We start from the raw sequence: 22395 nt of genomic DNA, 5'->3' as shown, positions 1-22395 counted from the left end.
AAGAAACAGAATTTATCTGTTCCTTCATTTATCAAGTATCTATTGAAAATCTACTGTGTTCCAGGCTCTGTGCTTGACACTACATTTTATATAATGGTCACATAAAAATATTCTAGGAAAGAGTTCTGAAAAATCCCCTAAATGGCACTTACTCTATGAAATAGAATTCACTCATAACCTGTTTAGATTTGATTCCTTTTTTTCCCCTGCATAAACCACTTATACTCTTTGAAAAAATCAAGACAGATACTGTGAATTTCACTCTAGGTATAAAAACAACAAAGATAATTCAAACTAACATTTATAGCTCACATACTTTCAGTACAATGGTCACCCATCCTGGCCATTGTGGCCACAGAGGAAAACTGTGCTTCACTGCGACTCCTCATCTTAAATGCTTAAGGTCCCTACCTTCTGCATCTGCTGTTTGTTTATCAATAGTAAAAGCTGCACTACAGAGGCAAGAGTAATCTATTAAAAACAAGAAACAAGACTGCAGCATTGAGGGAAGAGAAAAACAGGTGGCCATCCAACACTGGGGTTTTGTAACCACAAAGCAGAGTAAGCCCTTACTTGTCTCACTCTCTCCTCCTGGGGGCTGCACTGAGCTCTGTGAGACCAAGGATTCCTCTTCACCCTCAGATTTGCAGTGGCTCCCATTTCCTCTAGAACTTGAGGCAGTACTGCTCCTATCATCAAAACAAGATAAGTGGTTCCATAAAGCAGTTAATAAATATGAACTTTTAGGATAAGTTTTGTATTTTATAACTAAAGAAGTAGATCAAAAACATTCAGACTACAAATAAACTGCAGGATTACTTTAATAGTACTTGCAAAACATCACTTTCAATAAGCAAGGTGGACTACTCTAATCCACTTTAATCTTAAAAAAGAGATTTAAAAACACGAAAGGATAGCTTCTTCCCTGTTTGGATTCTTCTATGATCTCGTATACATTTCTACACATCTCTCTACTGAATTTTAACTTAATCACATTGTCTCTCTTCTTGTCCTCACTCCAGATGGTGCACCATATCCAAATTCTTAATGGTTTTACAGACTTTGATCATATGTCCTTTTAGACTTTGTTGTTCTACACTATTTTTTAAATTAATACTTGAAAAGAGCCCTCGACATTTCTTTGGTCTTTTGAATTGCCCAGTGGATCACTTCCAGTTCTGGATTGTTGCTCAAATACGGCAGGTGAATGAGCACCACAGTTTTGCAGAAGGATAGGATAACGTTTTCTGTTTTAGTTTTAATACCCACTGATAATGACCATAATTCTGTTAGAATTTTTGGCTAGAGCAGAAGACTAGACCAATTTAAATAGATAATTTTCAATGAATATTCTGTGACAAATCATGGCATTACATATGTGTAAGGAGGGGATTGAGTGGGAAAGAAAATAGAGGAAAATGTGTAGCAATCTGACTAAGATTAGAAGTAAATTCACAGAAATGCAACAATTTCTTAAATTTAGAATAAACATGAACAAGAAATAAGAGTTACAGTAACTTAAAAAACGTTAATTATAGACAAATAGCAGTGACTCAATAAACAATACAAATTATCATGGACTTTCTGCCAAGATTTTATGAAAACTCTTTTAGGCTAATTGCAGAAGTTGATTCTTTTTTAAAAAGGACATCCAAGTGTAATATGATATTTTAAAAAAAGAATGTATTTACATATGCAGATATATGCAAAGAAAAATGTCAGAAAGAAGATGTGCCCATCTTAAGTGTCATCTCAGTAGAATTACTGCAAGTCATTTTTTCATGCTTTTCTCTAGATTCTGAATGTTTTTGCAATTACTATATATTTTTTTTAACCAGAAAGAAACATATAGGAATTTTGGTAAACAGAGGCCAATGTGATACATAAATCTTTTTTTTTCCATTGAGAAAGCTATGATACAGGCATCAATAAAATGCTCAGTGTGTAACAGTTATGATATTTAAAACACTATGGTACTGATATAGGAACAGAGAGCCATTAGTAGAAAAGACAAAGTAACCAAGTAAATATATTTAGCATATGTTAATATGGCATTTTAAATCACAGAGAGATGAACAAATTGTTCAATAAATGGTACTGGGACAAAGGAACAGCCATGTGGAAAAATTAAGCTTAGCTCTATATCACACTTTATGGTAAAATAAACTGTAAAAGGATTAAACATAGAATTTTGTATATAAAATCATAGTAATACAAGAGGAAAATTCACAAAGAAACTTTTCCCCTAATCCTGGGAAGGACAAGGCTTTTCTAAGCAGGAGCTCACAGGCTGAAACCATAAAGCAAAACTATCATAGGTAAACTGAAAGACAAACAACAAACTGGGAAAAATACTTGCAACAAATGAAAGACAAACAGTATTATCCTCACTTAATTCTATAATAAATAAATAGCTCTCATAAATCAACAAGAATAAGATAAAGACCACAGCAGAAAACTGGGCAAAGGATTTGAAAGGCAATTTACAAAAGATAATAATTGTAGCTAACAATTATTTAGGGCCTATCATGTGCCAGTCAATGTGCTAAGTGCTATGTACTTTTTCTGCATGATCTATTAAATCTTCCCAACAATCTTTGAAGTAGGTTCTATTAAATATGCCCATTTTCAAGTGAGAAAACTGAGATTTAAAAAGGTTCAACAGCTCGTCAAGTTCAGAGTCCCAGCTCTTAGTCAGTGTGCTCTACTGCCCCATCTGTCATCAAAGAAACTAAAATAAAAGCAAGACATCACACCAGCAGAGATGAAAAAGACTGCATACTTTTTTGAATTTTTTTACAGTGAATACTGAGTACTCATAATTAGAAAAAAGTTAATGACTGTTTTGATAAAGAAATAAGAAACTAGTGAATGAGAGAATGTAACTTATGGTCAGTTTTTAGAGAAGGAAAAGTGGCATTCAAAAGAAAAGTGAGACTGAAGATTTTTTCTAAAACTTGCTCAGATGAGATTCTTTATAAGAAATCAGCCCCTTCTACACAGAAACATGAGACTAGAATAGAAAAGACATAAAAGAATAAGTATGACAATCTTCTATGATCTCAAATTATGTATTAAGAAAAAGGACCAAAGATATCATGATTTTAAAATGTTGAGGTCAAACACTAGGGCTCATAAAGAAATTTTATGGACTACACCTTCAAATATATACCTAGAATCCAATCACTTCTTACCACCTCCACTGCTCCCACCCTGGTCCAAGACACCACCACCTCTCACCTTGCTTACTGCCACAGCCTTTTAAGTGGGCTCCCAGCTTCTACCTATGGAGTATCCTGTACGCAGCAACCAGAGTTAGCCTTAAGCTTTTACACATCCTCCTTACTTCCTTGGCTGACCCTCTCTGCTACTACTCTTTCCTTTGTTCACTCCACTCCAGCTATACTGTTTGCTTAAAGATCCTTGAACACATTAGGTCTGCTCCAGCTTCAGAGCCTTTGCACTGGCTTCCTCTCTGTCTAGAATGCTCTTCCCCCAGGTATCTGCATAGCTCACTCCTTAATCTTCAAGATTTTGTCCAAATGTCATCTTCCCAATGATGCCTACCCATTCCCTAGGTCTCCCAATCACCCTCACCTGCTCTATTTTCTTCCACAGCACTCAGTACCTTCTAAGATACTCAACAACTCACTTATCTGTATGTTTATTGTCTGTTTCCTCCACCCAGAATGTAAGCTCCAAGAGGGCAGGGATTTTTTGTCTACTTTTTTCACTGATGTATTCCCAGTGTCTAGGATAGCTATGGAACATAGAAAGTCTTCAATAATACTTGAAAATCCTACTTAAAGATTTTAATATAAAATACATACACACATAAACACAAATGGAAACCAGTGAATTGGAATAAATAATATTAACATCATATATCAACATATAATTATATATTAATAAACAATAAACAATATATAACTATATTATATATTGTTTATATTATTATATATTATGCTAATATATAATTATTATATTAATATACAATTAACTATGTTAATATATTAATTATAAAGAATTATCTTATAAATGATTAATACAATTACTATGTTAATACATATTAATATACAATTATACATTAAGATTATATTATCTATATATTAAGTAATATTAATATAGTAATAGTAATAAATTTAAATAAAAATTTTTGGAATCCGTCTCAAGCAAAAGGCCATGAGACAGTGGGAAAAAATATAAGAAGCTCACATAACTTGACTTTTTTAAATGTAAGATTTAACTAGATTAATGAGCAATAAGTACAATCAGAAATGTCATTAAAGCGAATCTATACAACCACTAAATAAATATAAAGTTCAACTTTACTAGCAATCAATTAAACAAAAGTAATTTAAAACCAAGTGTATAACCTAAAAATAAGTGAATATATTGAACACTGGCCTGGAGACAGCAAAATGTGTACTTTCATATGCTGCTGCTAGAAATGTAATGACAGAAGATCCTTTTGAAAATAATTTGGCAATATTTTTTGACCCAGATATAGTTCATTTCTGGGAATATATCTTAAATCAATAATCTTAAAGGTAGAAAAAGCTTGTAAACGAAGATATTCATTATAGCCCTTTTTGGTTAAAAAGAAAAGGTAAACAAATTCACTGCCCAATTAAAGGGAAATGGTTAAGTGAAGTATGGTACATCCACTTGATGGAATATTATATAGCTAGTAAAATAACATTTATGAAAACTAACTTGTAGTGTAGGAATATTTATTTTAAGTCAAATAAATGCAGGCAGGAATAGAGTATATTCAGTACGACTAAATTATGCTTTAAAATTCAAAACAAAAATCATATATATATATATATATATATATATATATATATTTATATACACCAAAACTGCAAAAAGCTCCAATGTTACCTTTGTTCTTTTTGCACTAACGGTCTTTAGGTGATTAATTATTTTTACCTTTCGTATTTTCTATCAGAACTACTCTCCCAGGACCAGCAATATCAGCACCACCTGGGAAGTTTTTAGAAAAGCAAGTTCTGACCCCACCCCAAGCTGAACTCTGAGAGTGGGGCCCTGTAATCTGTGTTTTAACAAGCTCTCCAAATGATTCTGAAGCACGCTAAAGTTTGAGAACCAACATATTACAGCAAAACAAACCATAAAGATGAGGAAGTGCTAAAAATAATATCTAATACAATCCTACAAAATGGCTAAGAACATCTTTACAAAAACATTAACTTACCATTCATCTGTAAAGTTCAGTTTTATTGTGCTTGTAGTTGTTCCTTCTGTGCTGTAGTGCAAACTTAAAACTGGTTCACCTGTCCCTGGTTTGGGACTCAGCTTTTCATTATTGTTATCTGAAAATTGTGTTTAAAACATTTGAAAAAGTCTCTGAAACCGATAAAAAGATGACATTTCCTAAAACTTATAAAACTTAAATTAGGTTGTCCTTCTCATAATTCTTTCTCACATCTGTTAAGGCTTTCACTTAAAGGTCAAAGGCACGTGTTATAGAAACACTCACATTTCAAAGTGGCATTGCATCAAACTCTAGCTTTGTGTACACGACTCCCTTTGACTCAGATGGAAATCACACACATTTGAAAACCATATTTAGTTGTTAGGAAATCAAAGAATATTAACATGCAATGACATACATTAGAAACTTGTACTTTTATTTAATGAAATGCTCATGATTTTAATTCTTCAGTTGCTAGAGTATTAAGAATAACTAACATTGGCTCCTTCAGAAACACTGAGAAGATGCAAAGGCTCCGAAAGAAGTTGTTCAGTAAAAACTTTGCTACAATTAAATGCTATCAAATTCTTTCTGTTCTTTCAAATGCATAGACTAGAATCTAGGGAGGGATTACAGCCTGCATTCTATTGGGAGTGGAGGAGAAGAAAATTTACTGTGCTTTTTTATTTTCTAAAACTTTTTGTTATAGGATCATATATTTTGGTATATTTCTTTTCCTCCTCCTGACTAATCTTGCAAGAAATTTGTTTACTACATTATGGAAATGGCAATTTCACCTTAAGAGTCTACAGGTGATGTCCATGATATATACCTCTATCTCAACATACAAAATATTTGTAAAATAGCAAATAAAATCAGGAAACTCTATAGAAATTGATATAGATGACTTCAAAGTCACCCCTCCCCCCCACAAAAGAGGACATGGATATTCAAAGACAAAATTAACTAAGAGCTTTAAAATTTTTTCCTTTTATGATGAATAACAGCTTGGGGGAACATGAAAATACAGAGGGAGTAGAAATTCCTATATAATCAAACATGTAACATTTCTGCCAGCTGCTTGCAGAAAGAAAACTTTTCTGTGACATAATTGTTTTCTTGATACCAGTTGAAGGGCTGATATAGTAGTACTGAAGAAAAGCTTTCTATCTTGAAAAAAAACAACAAAAGCATTAACAACTTAATAAAACCACAATTCCTCAAGCTTTGTGGGCATTAGGTCCACTCTATATTGCAAGGAAAGACTTCTATCTTTTTTGCATTCCTCTTGAAGATGTTGGAGACTTATTAAAGAGAACCTTAAAGAGAGCAGAACTCTGCTCTCCTTCCACCCTATGATAGGACAATTAATGACTTCAAACACAGAACTGCAGAACAGAGGAAAAAGGATTTCCTCCAAGAGATGAGAAGTCAAGCTGATGATAAAACTCAGGAGTGTCCCTTTACATCTGCACTTCTAACTAATGAGAAACCCTCTCCTATAACATTAATCACTATTTGAAAATAAAAGTATGAAAGAATTATAAAGCTGGCCTCCCAATGGTAAAATCACTTTGTTTCTGTACTACTTTTGTAATGACTATGCCCTTGATAGAAACAGCTGCTGGAAATAAATTAACAATCCATTACAACACTCAAAGATTCAGTATTAGATTCAGTGTTTTAGAGGTATTTTACCAAATGGCATTCTGATAAAATAACTGAATTCACAGACCTTCAGCATACACGAAATTATCAAGAGAAGAACTTTTAAAATATCTGCCCCACCCTTAACCATCTTTGAAAAATTTGCTGTTTGTTAGTTATTTGTCCACATACAGTTTCCCTTTATTTTTTAGTTATGTTGCTGAAATTTTGGTCCCACTGAGGCAAGTCACGGTCATCTTTAGGCATGTGGAATTGGTGAGGAGAGACAGCTGAAAGATTCGAGGATCAAGGAAACTAATAGGCAGAGCTTGCGCTAGTTCTTTCATTCTCTCTCATAACACTATAAAGTGCTGTGTTCTTTATTTTTATTTTAAAGTAAAGAAACAGAAAACAAAGCAGATGTGAGAGAACTGCAGGACTGAATTTCTTAGATCTAACTAGGTTATAGAAGCGTAAGTTATAAAAAGCCTTGTGGAATTTAAATGCTATATCAGAACTTTCCTTTGGAGGAAAATTAAAGAGACAGTTATAGGTACTTGCTACCATGACTACAGGAATATAGTAAACAAAGGGCAGTTAAAAGGTCAGAATTTAAATGTACACAGCTCTTATTTAAATTTATATAGCACCCCCACCCCCCAAAAGCAAGAAGCTTCTTGAGAAGATCACTGTTAATTAAAATCTTCTTCCCTATGGTATCTACTACAAAGTTATTTAATCTCTCATGAATATGATCTATATATTGTAAACCACATAAAACATAGTAGTATTCCTGTAATTTATAAAGTGACTATAGTTGACAGAATTTGTTCAATTAAGTTGTTAATGAACTCACCAGCCCTGTGCACAACTGGCCCATCACTATATAACAGAATACACTCTTCTGTTAGCTACAAGAACTTCAGAGCCTGAGTCTGGTTATCTCCTTGTAGGCTGCACATAAAGAAAGAGTGTCTCTGGCAGAAAAGCTACACAATGCAGAGCGCAGTTCCTTCAAATGAGGTATCAATGGGCATGTATCTCCAAGGTTTAGAATTCTGCTCCTAGCCTTGTGCCCCACTCTTCCTAGTTTAATACTCCTCTTCTGGAGCATATACAACTTATCGGGTGGAATCTTCTCAGAAATGTAGATCCCTGAATTACTAGTGAATTAATTTCACAATTTGTTTTTGATAAAATGCATATTTTAAGCTACAAATGTCTAAGAAAAGTCTACTTTAAAGAACTAAAAAATTAAATGTTTTATTTTTACTTTATTTGAAAAAACATTTGTAGCCATTTTAATTTCCATAACTTGCTCTATTTGTTAGAAGTTGGATCAGCAAACACATTCTAAAAACTGTAATATTCAAACCCTTACGTATATAATGCACAAACACATATTACTGAAATATTATGCTTAACAAGGAGAGATTTTAACTTAAGAGCCTTAGAGTTTGAACTTCACCTAAACACACAAATGACTTTATTTAGAAAGCACCATCATAAGTAAAATTTATTGAGCATCACTATGTTCCAGGATATATATTAAAAAAAAAGATACATAAAGATTTTCTTTTTCCTTTTTCTCCCCAAAGACCCCTGGTACATAGTTGCATATTTTTATTTGTGGGTCCTTCTAGTTTTAGCATGTAGGATGCCGCCTCGGCACGGCCTGATGAGCGGTGCCATGTCTGTGGCCAGGACTCGAACTGGCAAAACCCTGGGCCGCCGAAGCGGAGCGCTGCGAACTTAACCACTCAGCCACGGGGCAGCCCCTGTATCCTTTTTTAAACCTTTGTAGTTCCTATATTATCATCTTCATTTTACAGATGATGAAACTGATAATGAGCTAGATTTTTTTTCTCTAGTTATCAAGGTTTCCTTCTATATGAAGTTCCTACTTACTATACTGTCTTGGAAATAACTTGAATACAAAGTAGAAAATAAGACTTCTTAAATAAATAACTATTTTAATTAAGAAATATCAATTATTGGTGTTGTTATTCCTTGGAAACGATGCATAATTCCTCTCAGCAACATTAATATAAGTGATAAAAGTTCTGGTAGCCCAAACTGTCACTTTGGAAACCACGACAGATCTTCTTCCAGGACACTTGGGGACTCAACTGTTCCTTCTTCTCAAAACATTATAGGACAAGAAAATTAATTAAACTGTGGTACACTCAGCACAAGGGCAGTGTAGTGGGGAAAAAAATCACTTTTAACTTCTCCAACAATGCTGTTTTTAGATGGCCATTCTATATTACTTAGTAATTATAATTATTAAAAACAACTGCTGTTAGTAGCTTGGCGTGGTCTCTATCAAGGCAAACTACCACCTATTTAAAACACATGCTTCCGAAGTACAGTAATAACATAAAAATCAAGACAATATACTGTCAAAGACTTCATTTTTCAGGGTTAGAAGTGAACAGTCAATAACATGAGAGTCTGGAAACCAAATTTAAAATATCCTTTCCAGAAATGGTATAAGAGCCCTTTCAGGTTAGTACATTGGCTCAGAAAAAAATTTCAGACTGTGTTGAAATATAATTTGAAAGCAGTTTCTTTGAATTTTTAATCAGGTATCTTCAAAGCCTTTCACAAAAGAACCACAAAGTAACGTGTTTTGGGTAATGCATATGTTTTCAAACTATTTAATCTGGACTTTCACTAAGAAATTATAATTATTTGTGGTTCCAAAAAACATGCTCGAAGACATACAAAAAAATTGTGTGCTAACAGTAGTACAAAATATGCTATCATGGTAACCAGGTTTGTATATCATCTAAATATTGATATGGCTGTTTGGACTTTCACTGGGATACCCCCGGAGACCTAGCCTATGTGTGTGTTTAAAGAAAGTATTCAAAGTGAATATTAACTAGAATATGGTCACAATAATTTGTGTAGAACCCTATGCCAAACTTCCTCTCTGCTTTTATAACTGTACAATCATACATTCATCACCTATCATAGCCAGACAACCTGTGAATCATATAGAAATAATGTATTCTTCAAAGGGATTTTCCGTTATACAATGAACTTGTTAAAATTTCTCATTCCATTATGCCAAATGATTAAAAAAATCAAATCTAAAAGGAAACAAAATATATGGTGGAATTCTCTGAAAAAATGTAGACATGTCAATGATAAAGTTCCACTCTCTCAACAAATTTTCCACCCCAATTTACTTGGCTTACATAGAAGAAAAGGCAAATTTCTCAAGTATTGTTTCTAAACCAATGCAAACTTTCCATTTTTATAGGTCAGGAATCTTTAACTTTTCTGCAGACCTCAGACTACTAGATACTCAGTTCTTACAATCATTTGTATAAGGAGGCATATTCTGATTCAAAGTGGAGAACCTGTTTCTAGTAGATTCTTAACAGAGAACACCTATCTATCATATAGATCTGTGAGGCAAGATGTTTTATTCTAAAAACGAGTGTTCTCATGAGTGAAATCTGACTATATCAAAGTTAACTATTTTATGAAAGTCAAAACCATTCAAAGTGCAACTTTAGTACTGAATAAATCGGGAAATCTCCCCCATATAATCTATTATTAGTCAAATTTTCTTCCTGGCAATGAAAACTCAACCTCTATGTCAATTATAATAATTTTAATCCAAGAATTTTTTTCACGACATAACCCAGAAATGTGAATTGAACTTAAACACGGGGTTAGGAGGCACGTCAATCCAGACCGTGCCTTGTTCCACATTCCCAAAGATGCTGACAGTTCGGGGGGAAACGCAGGAGTCATTTTACCTATGCTACCAAGGCTCTCCTCCCCACTACTCCACAACTATTAGCCTTGTATCCCTCTGTTCATAAAAGTCTCCTATTCCTATTTCACTTGCAGTCTCGAGGGAGAACAGATAGGAAGAAAGTAGGTAAGGATGTCCAGCCCACGTGGCGCCTAAGCCCTGCCGAAATCCTCATTCAGTATTTCTCTTTTCATGACTGTTTCTTCAGGTAGATTCTCTTTTAAAAAATCAAACCTGGGCCAGGCCCAGCTGCCTAGCGGTTAAGTTTGGTGCACTCCACTTCAGTGGCCCAGATTCAGTTCCCTACACTGCTCTGTTTGTGGCCATGGTGTGCTGGTGGACTACATACCAAAAAATAGAAGTGTGGCACGGATGTTAGCTCAGGGCAAATCTTCCTCAGCAAAAACAAAAAGAAACCTGTCTGCCATGCACTAACTATATAGGTTAATGAATACATTAAAAAGTGACTCCCAGAGGAAAATGAACAGATGAGGTAGACAGCTTAGCAGAACACTCTCATTAACCCCTGTTCCCTCCAGCTACTGTCCTCCTCACTTACTGTTTTGAAACGCTTTTCTTACTTCTCATCTCCATTTCTTCATCTGCTACTCTGGTCTGGCTGGCCTCTTTCTCTCTGAGTCCAGTGAAACTCTCAGTGAGATCAGTCACCCCGTGCTGGCCAACCTCATGGTGAGTTTCAGAGCACGCTTCCATGCCTCTCAGCAGCACTGACAGACAGCTCCCTCGTGTTGAACCGTCTCTTCCCTGGTCTCATGACGCCGCACTGCTCCACTCTGCCTTCTCCTTCTCAGTCTCCTTTACCAGCTCTCCTCTAGTAAAATCTTTTTTCTGGAATTCTTCTCATTTTCTTTGAGATGTTTTAGATATTCCACTCCCTCCTCTCACTTTTTACTTTTCTCTTGGTTGATTTAATCTACTTTCATGGCTTCAATCACATCTATATGCAGAAAATTCCCCAATTTACTTCTCTAGCTCTGACATCTTTTCTAAGCTCCACAACCGGACAGTCAACTGCCCAGACTTTTCCACTTGGGTGTCTCACACAGATAACTCAAATTCAACATACTCAGAACCAAGCTCGTGATCTCCACCTCCTTCTACACGTCCCCTCCCATATCTTCTTCCTTTTCCAGGGTTACCTATCTAAGGAAGAGCCATCCACTTAATTGTGCTCAATCCAAACTTGGGAGTTACCCTTGCAGCAGTTAGAAATGTCACCTGCTAATCTCCATCAGGACCTCCCTCAAACCACCACAAATAGATGTATAATCTAAGTAAAAACACTGTATTTACTATATGAAAGCAGATTCAAGACACACATCCCGGTCTTGCTCCCTCCAACCAGACTCCATTACTAAACCATCCCCACATAAAAATTCCAGAGTTGTTACTGCAATTTATGCTCTGGACTCCTCCCTTGATGCCTTGCCTCATGCAATCTATCATGAAATCCTGTTCATTCTACATCCTAAATATTTCTTGAATCTCTTCAGTCTCCCATCTCTCCTATGTTACTTCTCTCATGGGGTCAAAATTATTACTAGGAGAACCTCCTAATCAATTCTCCATACTCTATTCAGAATAAACCAGATCAGGCCATACTCCCTATTTTAAATCCTTCATTAGCTTCCTACTCTTCCTAAAATAAAACCCAAAACCTTACAATGTCCAACAGGCCCTTCTCAATCTGGGCCCTACGTACCTCTTGAAGCCTTGGCACACTCCAGCCACAGGGGGACTCTTCTCGTCGTGCTAATGTGATGATTTCAGGGCCTCCACACAGGCTTCCTTTCCTTACTCTCCTTCACCCAACTTACTACACTCACCTTTCAGATCTCAGCTTAAATGTCCTGTCCTCCAGGATGCCTTATTTGGCCCCCTACCAGAAAAGACAAAGACTCACTCTTATATGTTCCCCATTGAACCTTCTAATTTTCTCTTTTATAACATTCATCACACATTTATTTTTTCATCATCTGTCTTTACTGTTAGATGAGGCAAAGCATAGCGCTTATGATCTCAGACACCAGGGCCAAACTGCTTGGGTTTGAATCACATTTCTAACACTTAGACATACATACCGTGTGTGACCCTAGCCAAGTTTCTCAACCTCTCTTTGCCTCATTTTCCTCATCTGGAAAATGGGGATAATAACAGTACCTGCTGTGTAAGGTTGTGGTGAGGATTAAGTAAATTAACATACAAAAATTGCTCAAAATAATGTTTGGCCCAAAGAAAATGTGAAAAAAGTGTCTATGGTAGTGGTGGTGTTATTATTATTATTAATACTGTTATTGTTAATCAGCTAAATGTTCCAAGCACAGGGAGCACTAGCTTTCTTCATTGATGTAGCCTAGTGCTGAGCCCAGAACTTGCCACAAGGTAAAGAGGCGCTTAAATATAAGTTGAATTAATGAAACAGACATACAAATATGGCTCCAGCACTTATTTGATGTGTCCTTACAAATTTCTTGGAGTCTTGGTTTCTTCACCAGCAAAATGAGGATAATATTAGTATTCGCCTCATTAAATTAAAACAAATGAGATAATGCTTGTAAAATTCTTAACAGTGCCAGTCACATATTAAAAACTCAATAAATATCAGTTATTTTCATCATGGACAATTCCGAGTTGGAAAACAATTTAACTGGAGATACAAGTATTGATTTGGTTAACAGGAGAGTGGAACAAGTAAGCATATGCAATAAAAATTAAATAGGGTTTAACTTCCAAAAGATCAAATATATCACTAATTGCAAGAATCTAGACTTAGTATTTGGGAAAAGGAGACTAGTTACTTCATTCTAAGCAACTCAGTGATAATGTGTTCTAAGGAATATAAAAAATTTAGAATGAAGTCTGATTTCACTAACTTTGTTCTCTATAATTTAAAATACAGTATTTACAGATATATTCCAGTGTGATAAGTACTGAACTGATATTTCCCATTAATATAACAGGCTTCAATCATTATTTAATAAAAATCAGAATTATCAAAGTACATTTAATAGTGATCTAAAATACTACTTGACGTAATCCTGTCAAGATGATATTACTAAAATGAAATTTCAATTTGGCGACAGTGTATAATCTTAAGGGAATACATACTTAATCCATGAAAGGTCCAATATTTCCATTTCCAAACCTACCCTAGCAGAATCAGTAATATGCGTTTCACTGGTTTCTGATCATCCACAAGTCTCTTTCTATAAGTATACATTTATTAACATCAAAAGAAGTCTGCTTAGGTAAAATAATATACAATGAATAGTTAACACTTTTATTTGTAAAGCCTACAAATTAGCATTTATATTTCTTTAAATCTAGAATAGAAAATGAGTGTCTGACACAGGCACAATTGCCTATAATCATAAGTTTCAAACTCAGCATTATCAACTTGCACTTATCACTGTAATGAATAAAAAGGAACTGCTTTAGTCATGGCCTAAATTATTTTCTTATATCCTCTCAAAAATTAAATGTTAAGATCATAAGTTTCTTTTGTTGTTGTTTTAATAAAATCAGGGGAAATTGCAGGCCTACATATTTTTAACAGGAAAAATTTATTAGTTTTAATAATATAAATAGGCAAGAGAAATATATGTCAGAAGAGGATTTTTTCCCTTATAATATAGTAAGCATAATATGAAAATCAAAACTACTCATAAAAACATATTGCTCAAATTAAACAACATGCATAACAGACATCACTGTCCTTATTCACATAGTTTCTGATTAGCACAGAAGGGCTGTCAATATGTCTGCACAGAGCCCTAAATTTGGAGAGTACTAGAAAGTATGTTACAACAGGATAAAAACAATGCGCATTCTGTACACTTATTTCCCTACCATTTTGTTTCTTAAAAAAGTATTTTGGTCAAAGAAAATAAAAACTATTGAGGCAACCAGGCAGCTGCATTTATGATTCAGAAGGTTTAGACTAAATATGCTTTTGCTTATCAAATGTTGTGCTTTTGTTAAAAATTCAACATAAAAAGCAAAAACACTGATTGCAATCAACCAGTTCAATAATGTGTATATAATTATTGAAAGAAAACAATTTCTTTCAGTGAAGCACACCCACTAAAATTTAGAATTTTTTTTTTTTTTTTTTTTTTTTGGTGAAGAAGATTCACTCTGAGCTAACGTATGTTGCCAATCTTCCTCTTTTTTTGCTTGAGGAAAATTAGCCCTGAGCTAACACCTGTGCCAATCTTCCTCCATTTTGTATGTGGGTTGCCACCAGAGCATGGCTGATGAGCAGTACACAGGTCTGCGCCCAGGATCTGAACCCATGAAGAGCAGAGCACACTGAACTTAACCACTATGCCATGGGGCCAGCCCCTGTAAAATTTTTATTATTAACATTTTATTCTTGGTAACCCATCCCATATAAAGAAATCTATGAACCACTACAGGAAATTAAATTAAACAACATGTAAAAGTGCCTGGTCACCTAAAAAGTGGTGAATACTGTCAGGTAAATACAAAACTTAATTATCAATTAAAAAATACATATATTAGTGTCTCTTTAAAAGTATGAAAAAGAACTTTAAAATATGCTTAACAATCATTAGTCAGAGATATCTTCAGAAAGAAAACTTATTAGATGTACTACTTTTTCCATTCTGCAGGGTAAAACTTTTCCATTCTGCAGGGTAAAATGGAGAACAAGAGTCTTGACAAAGATTAAAACTTGAAATAATAGCCTATCTGGGTACATCAACTATCCTCCCCTCCCTATACCTTTAACCTCCTCTACAAAGATTCTTTCTCATTCTATAAACAGCTCAGTTTTGAAACTACAACTCCCTTCAAAGACATTACCTTTCTTCTATCTTTTCATTCTTTTTTTCTTGTGACGAAGATTGGCCACGAGCTAACATCTGTGCCAATCTTCCTCTGTTTTATGTGGAGTGCCACCACACCGTGTCTTGACAAGTATTGTAGGTCTGCACCAGGGATCCAAACCTGTGAACCTGGGCCGCTGAAGCAGAGCGCATGAACTTAACCACTGTGCCACTGGGCGGGCCCCTATCTTTTCATTCTTAATTGACCGTACTGAAAAAGTCACCTGTATATATACCAATGTTTCCACTTTTTTTTTAGTCTTTCTCCTCAAACCACTGCTATTTGGCTTCTGCCTCCACCATAGCACTCAAACTGCAATGCCAAAGAAATTGATAATCCACATATTACCAAATTCACAAAACATTTCTTAGTCCTTTTCGTATTTGACGTCATTGCTTCCTGTGGCACTACACACCAGTTCCTTCTCGCACTTTTGTTTTCCCCTGGTTTTGGATATGGCATTCTTTCTGTTCTGCCTATTCCTCTGCTCATTCCTTTTCTGTCTCCTTAGCTAGACCCTTTTCTCTGCTTGCTTCTCATAGTACAGGCTTTCCTCTTTTCACAGACAATCTTATCCACTCCCATGGTATCAACTGCTATCTGTAAACTGACGATTCCTAATTTTTATCTCCTCTCTGGTGACTTCCAGAATCATATATCCATCCAACTGCCTATGAGAATTCTCCATTTGGATATCCAAAGGTACTTCAAACTCAACATACCAAAAAAATCTCATGTATTCTTTTCCCCTATACCAACTGTTCCCCCTGAAATCCCCATCTTGGTTGACAGTATCACTATCTATTACCCTATCAAGACACCTGGATTATCATTCTCTTATTCATTTTTAACTAATCAGTTTCAAAGTCCCATCTTAAATACTCTTACCTCTTAAATACTTTAAAAATCTGTCCATTCTTCTCACTTCCCACTGCTACTGCCTTAGATTGGATCCATCATCATCTCTCACCTGGACTATGGCAATAGTCCCTTACATCGTCTTGCTGTTTTCAATGATACTCCCTTCCAATCAACCATCTATATTGCTGCCAAAATGACTTTTCCAATACGTAAATCTGGTCATGTTTCTCCCAAGATGAAACAATTTCTACAGCATCCCATTGCTTAAGGAATTAATTTATTTACTCATTCATTCAGCAAACACTTTTTGTTTAATGTATAACAGTGTAACAGATACAGTGTTAGGCATTGAGTATATTATAGTCAATGAAAACAACATTTAGAGAATATGAAGAAAGAAAGCTTATTAAACAATCCCTTAAATAAATGTATGATTACCAATTTTGACAAATGCAATGAAGGAAAATAGCAGGTCATGAGAAAAAGAGGGAGAACTACTTCAGATTAGGTTAAATTATTTTTGAGAAAGTACTATCTAAATGAGATTTGATAAGTAGAAGTTGCTGAGGGAACAGCATTTCTCGTAGAGGGAATAGCATATACAAGGGAGTTGAGAGGGAAAGGAACTTAGAGCGTTAGAAGAACTCAAAGCAGACGTATTTGGCAAAAGTTTAATGAGTGAGGGAAGAACGGCCTGAGAGAAGGTCGGAGAGATACGGGCCAGGTCATGTAGGGCTGTGTAAGCCAAGAAATGGATTTAGGTTGTTTTGAAGGGCAAAGGGACACAAAAAATCTTAGGCAGATGAAGGATATGATTAGATTTACATCTTTCAAAGTTCACTCTAGCTGTTGGTAGAGAATAGACTATAGCCTGAGTGGAAGTGAGGAGAACAGCAAAGAGGTTACTGTCAGTTCAGGTGAGAAAGATGGTGGTAGGCAGTTTCTCTTAATTTTTATAGTAGAAGTTCTCTTGAGCTAGTGTAAGCCTATAATGTGGAAGTCCTTAGTACTTTAAAAGATGTAACCCTGCTGAACAAAAAGCCACGTAAAAGCTCAGAGTTTAATGTATTTGGATATACTGTCCATTAGAAAATTTCTGCTCAGAGGACTCATCTCGAAGTTACATTAATAATGGTCTATTCTGATGCAGTTTCTGCCAAACCTATTCAATATTTGACCTTTTATACAACATCTCTACTTACACGACTAAAAGGCATATCACACTTTACACAACCAGAAGAACAAAGAACCTCTTGATTTCTGCCTCCAAACTAGTCTACCCTAGTAAATGGCATCATTATTCACTCAGCTATCGTTGCCAAAAATACGGGAGTTATCCTTTATTCATCTCTTTCTGTCACATCCTATATCATGTAAATTAAGTACCAACTTAAGTTGAATATAATATTCAATATAATTCTATGGAAATTATTCTATGTAATTAAATAAAATTTGAATCTGGCCACAAACTCTCTGGTAGTCACACTATTTACTTTCATATATCCTTACAAAAAAAGATTATTTGATTAGAGAGTAGTTTTAAACGGAAATACACTATATTATAATATGACACTATAATTGTGTTTTACCTTAATTTTTCTTCACTGTTAATACCTCTACAATAAGTGTTAAAAGATAAAACATGCTTAACTTCTTAGTTATAGAATTCATTTACCAATTCATTCATTCATTCATTCTCAAGAACAGAAAAATCTAAAGCAATACTTGTCATCTTAGTTCTATAAAGAATAATTTAAGATCAGACGTACAGAAGGAGTTTTGTAATTTGTTTTAAAAGTAGTTTCTGAATATTTCTCCCAGAAGATGGTTAAAATTAGATCTATTGGACCAAATAGGTACTTCAGCTATATTTAATTTTCCCAATAGTGTTGACAAATGAGTCATCCTACACATGTAAACTTTCAGTCAACTAAAGCTTATGACCTTATTGCTAAGCTAGTTTTTAATTTTTTGAAAAATATTTGTAAAATCTTTTAAGCGATCATGTCTCTTTAAATAAAGAAAAGTGAATATTATTTAAGTTATTCTTGATGACTTAACATTATCTTTCATTATGTCATAATAAATTTAGAATCCTCCAGCAAATTCTGAGGTGAGATATCAAGGCTGTTTGCCCTAATTCTAAACAGCCTGTTTGCTTATTTACAGTCTTCCTCTTGCCATCCTTCTTTTTAGCTGGCCCTTGTTGTTGTCAGAATATCTCCCTCTACCAATCCCTCTCTGTGCTATACTGGACCTGCTGGTAAGAAAGCCTGATAAATAAGTGATCTGTCTATCTCATCAGGCTCTGCTCAAGGATTTGAGGTTGAGTGTATACCTCTCTTACTTCAAAAAGAGCAAGTGGACACAGTGGAAGCTATTTTCTCTCCTGCTTGATGGCTTTGGAGCTTAACTCTAGGTTAACTCTATATAATTTTATGATAGATACCTAGAATAAAAAAATGGATATAGCTTACATCCATTACAATATTGTTATAGGAAGAGAATACAAAGTTGGCATAAAGAGTCAAAGGTAGAAATTAACTTAGCTTACACAGAAAATAATTTGTATAGGCCAAGAAGGCCCTTTGTGCACAATACCACCTACAGTAATTTAGCCCACAGAATACTGACTATTAGACCAAAATGAAATGCTATGAAAAAGTGAGAGAGAGCTTGGTTTATGCACTGCAATAAAACTATGGATGGATGGGCATAGCGCATCTCCTGTTGCACGCACCCTGTTGCTCGTCAAGTGACATGGATCCAAGCTGTTTGTTAACCACAGAAGAAGGAGAATCTGAAACAAAAATGAGATTTCAACTTAAAAGTAAGCAGCAGAAAACTGCACAGCAATGTCATGATCATCTCTAAGTTTAAGAAACAAATGTATATGGGTGGGGAATAGAAGTAAGTACTGTGGTGTATTTCCCAAGCAGTGAGTAAGCAGGGCCATGTGCTTAAGATATGTTATTCCAGGCAAGCACTTAGCAACTTTCAGAATGAGTTGAGAAAATACTCTTCTACTTTCATGCATATACCTTTTATCAAATTCATTTAGCACAGGCACAAGGTGCAAGGTAGACAAAATAAAAATGGAGTATCTCCTTCACTAAATAGAAGACTCTTCCCCTTCTCAAACTCCCTCTCCAGTTCCTTACGATGGCTTTCATGCTGGATTGGAGGATTCAAAGCATGAAATGTGATGCTCTCTATACTTTGCAAGATGTTGTTTGTCACACACCTTGAGCTGAAAAAGGAGCTCAAGTGAAGATGTTAGACAAAGAAATGGTTTATAATACCATTACAGAAACATAGATAACTTTAAAAATTCTATGGTATGTTGTGCCTATTAAAGCTATACTCCGTGAAGGCTTAGGTTTCTTTAGGTACCTGGTAGGAAAAGGAAAAGAGAGGCAAAGAGCAGGCTTAATGGTCTGGGCTTCATGCTTTCTACCTTGGCTTCAAACAGAACATTTTATTTTTATCCTTTCAATACAGTGAGTTTCTATGAAAGAATTTGTTTTATAAATGGGTTCTATTGTTTGAAAAACACTGTTACAAAGGGAAGGCAGCATGATAAAATGGAAAGAATGCTGGTCTGGAGTTATTAATTCTTTATTCTAACCCTACTGCTGACAATAATTAGCTATGTGACATAGGATAAGTCATAACATTTTTAGGCCTAAGCTTCTCCTTTCTTCCTGGTCATCCCAGGGACCTAAGCAAAGCGCTGGGGAATAGAAAGAGGTAAGTACTAGTCATGGCTTGGCTTTCAGTGTCTCAGTGGGGCTGGAGGAAAAGGGAATATGTGGATAACAAGCATAGCTCCGCCTTAAATGTAAGAATATAAGAACAGCTCTCTCCTGGTTTCTAGAATCCTATGCTCTAATTGTTAGCAAATGTTGTTTAATAAAACAAAAACCTTGTACTTTTGGCTGATCACCAGTTCCTACTCATAACAGCACTTTATTCCCCTGAAAGTAGATATTTTGAGTTAAGAGAGTTCTTAACTCGACAGTTAAGAGAAGTAGTCCAATATACTCTGGATTTTCAGCAATTTTATGTTACATAATTGCTTCCATGTGTACATTTAAAAAGTCTGAATCCTGCTACTGGGACCACTTGTATCAGCTTTAAATCGTCTACCTTCTGATATAACTAGTTTGCTCACAGATTTTTGTATTACTATATTTTGATAAAGCATGATCATCATTTTAGTAATACTTTTTACTTATCCTTCCTTATCACCTCTTCATCAGAACATTCAGTTCAACAAATCTGTACTATGCAAAAAAGAAAGCAGGAATGATGGTGTTTCAATTACTTCCCTAATTTATTCATGCTTTCCCTTCCTTTTTAAGACTTCTCTTGTATCCGTTTCAGAGTTATATACAACATTCCTATTTTTATTTATTTTATTTTATTTTATTTTTTGGTGAGGAAGATTGGCCCAGAGCTAACACCTGTTGCCAAGCTTCCTCTTATTGCTTGATGAAGATTGTTGCTGAGCTAACACCTGTGCCAATCGTCCTCTATTTTGTACGTGGAACGCCTCCACAGCATGGCTTGATGAGTGGTGTGTAGGTCTGCGCCCAGGATCCGAACCCACGAACCCTGGGCTGCAGAAGTTGAGCATGTGAACCTAACCACTATGCAACCAGGTTGGCCCCCATAATCCATGTTGTTTTTGAAGAATAGGTAAGTTGGCCTTTAGAGAAAAATAAAATTGTATTCTTTAAAGAAAAATAACAAAAATGTGAGTCACAGTGAAATAAATATTGGAAAATCTTCCTAGAGAGTATCCTATGAAATATTTTTGGATTTGGATTTGTTACACATTTCACTGTGCTATCATTTAATAAGAAAGAGCCCTCAGAAAACTATCAACTCTCCCACAAATCCTTTATCAAATATTTAATTTTTCTATAAATATTATGGAATGTACAAATCTTATGAAATAATGTGCATTTTATTTTTTAAATAAAATTTAGGAAGGACATTGATCAAGGATCCAGAGTGTTGTCATCTCAACAAAATTGTATATTTTCAAACTCCTGAAGGATTTAAAAATATTAATGAAGTTTATGTTTGGACAGATAGTATTAAACCAAAGGGTATCCTTTTTGGTTTTACAGTCTGTAATGGATAGTGCATTTATCTGGGGAATTATCTGTTGTTTCTCCCATCTTGAAGACCAATCTTTAAGAAGGAACCCTTCTTGATCATTGCTTCCATTCTATTTTTAATCTTGGGTACCATGTAACTGTTTTTGGAAGGATTATTTTCCTGTCACATAAACATATGAAGTAACATGTTTTTATACCACTGGATAGTCATAAACACAATATTCATAACTTCTGTTTTACAGAAATATTTCCAAATATTAACAGAGTAACTACCTGAATAGCTAATATTAAAGGAAAATACAATCATTAGTTCAATGTTGATTGCTTCAGTTGTCTGCATACTCTACTCCACTTCTGTGAAATATCTTCCAGAAAGCACCATTACAGAATAAAAATCTGACCATATGGTCCAATGATAACATTACAAAATGCAATATGGTTGGTTAGCTTATTGGAAGTGTTTAGAATTACTATTATTATTTTTAAGGTAGAGATAAACTTTAGGCAAAAGCTCATTCAGTGGTAAGCTCAAGGTGTCTCATGGCCAATTACCATATATTTCCAAAAAATGTGCATTTTGGTCTTGACGAAATTCTTTAACCCCTTAACATCAGAATTTTCTCAACTGTAGAAAAAAATAAAGAAGTATAGTCTAACAGGTAAATAACAAGGACTCCCTTGGTTCAAATCTGGCTTTTCCACTAAGTAATACCGTAACCCTGGGCAAGTTATTTAACGTCTCTAAGTCTCAGTTTCTCCATCTATAAAACGGGGATATGTATATAATCACAATATCTACCACATGCTGTTCTTGTGAATACTTAATGACATAATCCATGTTAAGTATTTAGGCAGCAATAGGAAAGGGTCAATTAACATTATTGTTACTT

At 34.9% G+C, this 22395-nt stretch overlaps 1 protein-coding gene across 28 annotated transcripts in view; it reads right to left on the bottom strand.

Moving 5' to 3' along the window:
* Nucleotides 1-22395, bottom strand: part of DCAF6 (DDB1 and CUL4 associated factor 6) — a 146837-nt gene that overhangs the window by 33875 nt on the left and 90567 nt on the right. For 22 of the 28 annotated variants that reach the window (XR_011532195.1, XR_011532194.1, XM_070591523.1 and 19 more), the window contains 3 exons: nt 19117-19176; nt 5222-5339; nt 574-689 (listed from right to left, as the gene is read on the bottom strand). Coding sequence is in view for 26 of the 28 variants with exons in the window: in XM_070591523.1 (XP_070447624.1) it covers nt 574-689; nt 5222-5339; nt 19117-19176 (294 nt within the window). In the remaining 2 variants the exon portion in view is untranslated. The remainder of the gene's footprint in view (nt 1-573; nt 690-5221; nt 5340-19116; nt 19177-22395) is intronic. The other 6 variants (XM_070591525.1, XM_070591507.1, XM_070591510.1 and 3 more) reach the window with 1 other exon arrangement.

Source organism: Equus przewalskii, chromosome 23 (assembly GCF_037783145.1).
Source record: "Equus przewalskii isolate Varuska chromosome 23, EquPr2, whole genome shotgun sequence".
NCBI classification, from domain to species: Eukaryota; Metazoa; Chordata; class Mammalia; order Perissodactyla; family Equidae; genus Equus; species Equus przewalskii.
The sequence above is the reverse complement of the archived record's forward strand: the minus strand, read 5'-3'. Positions and strand labels throughout refer to the sequence as shown.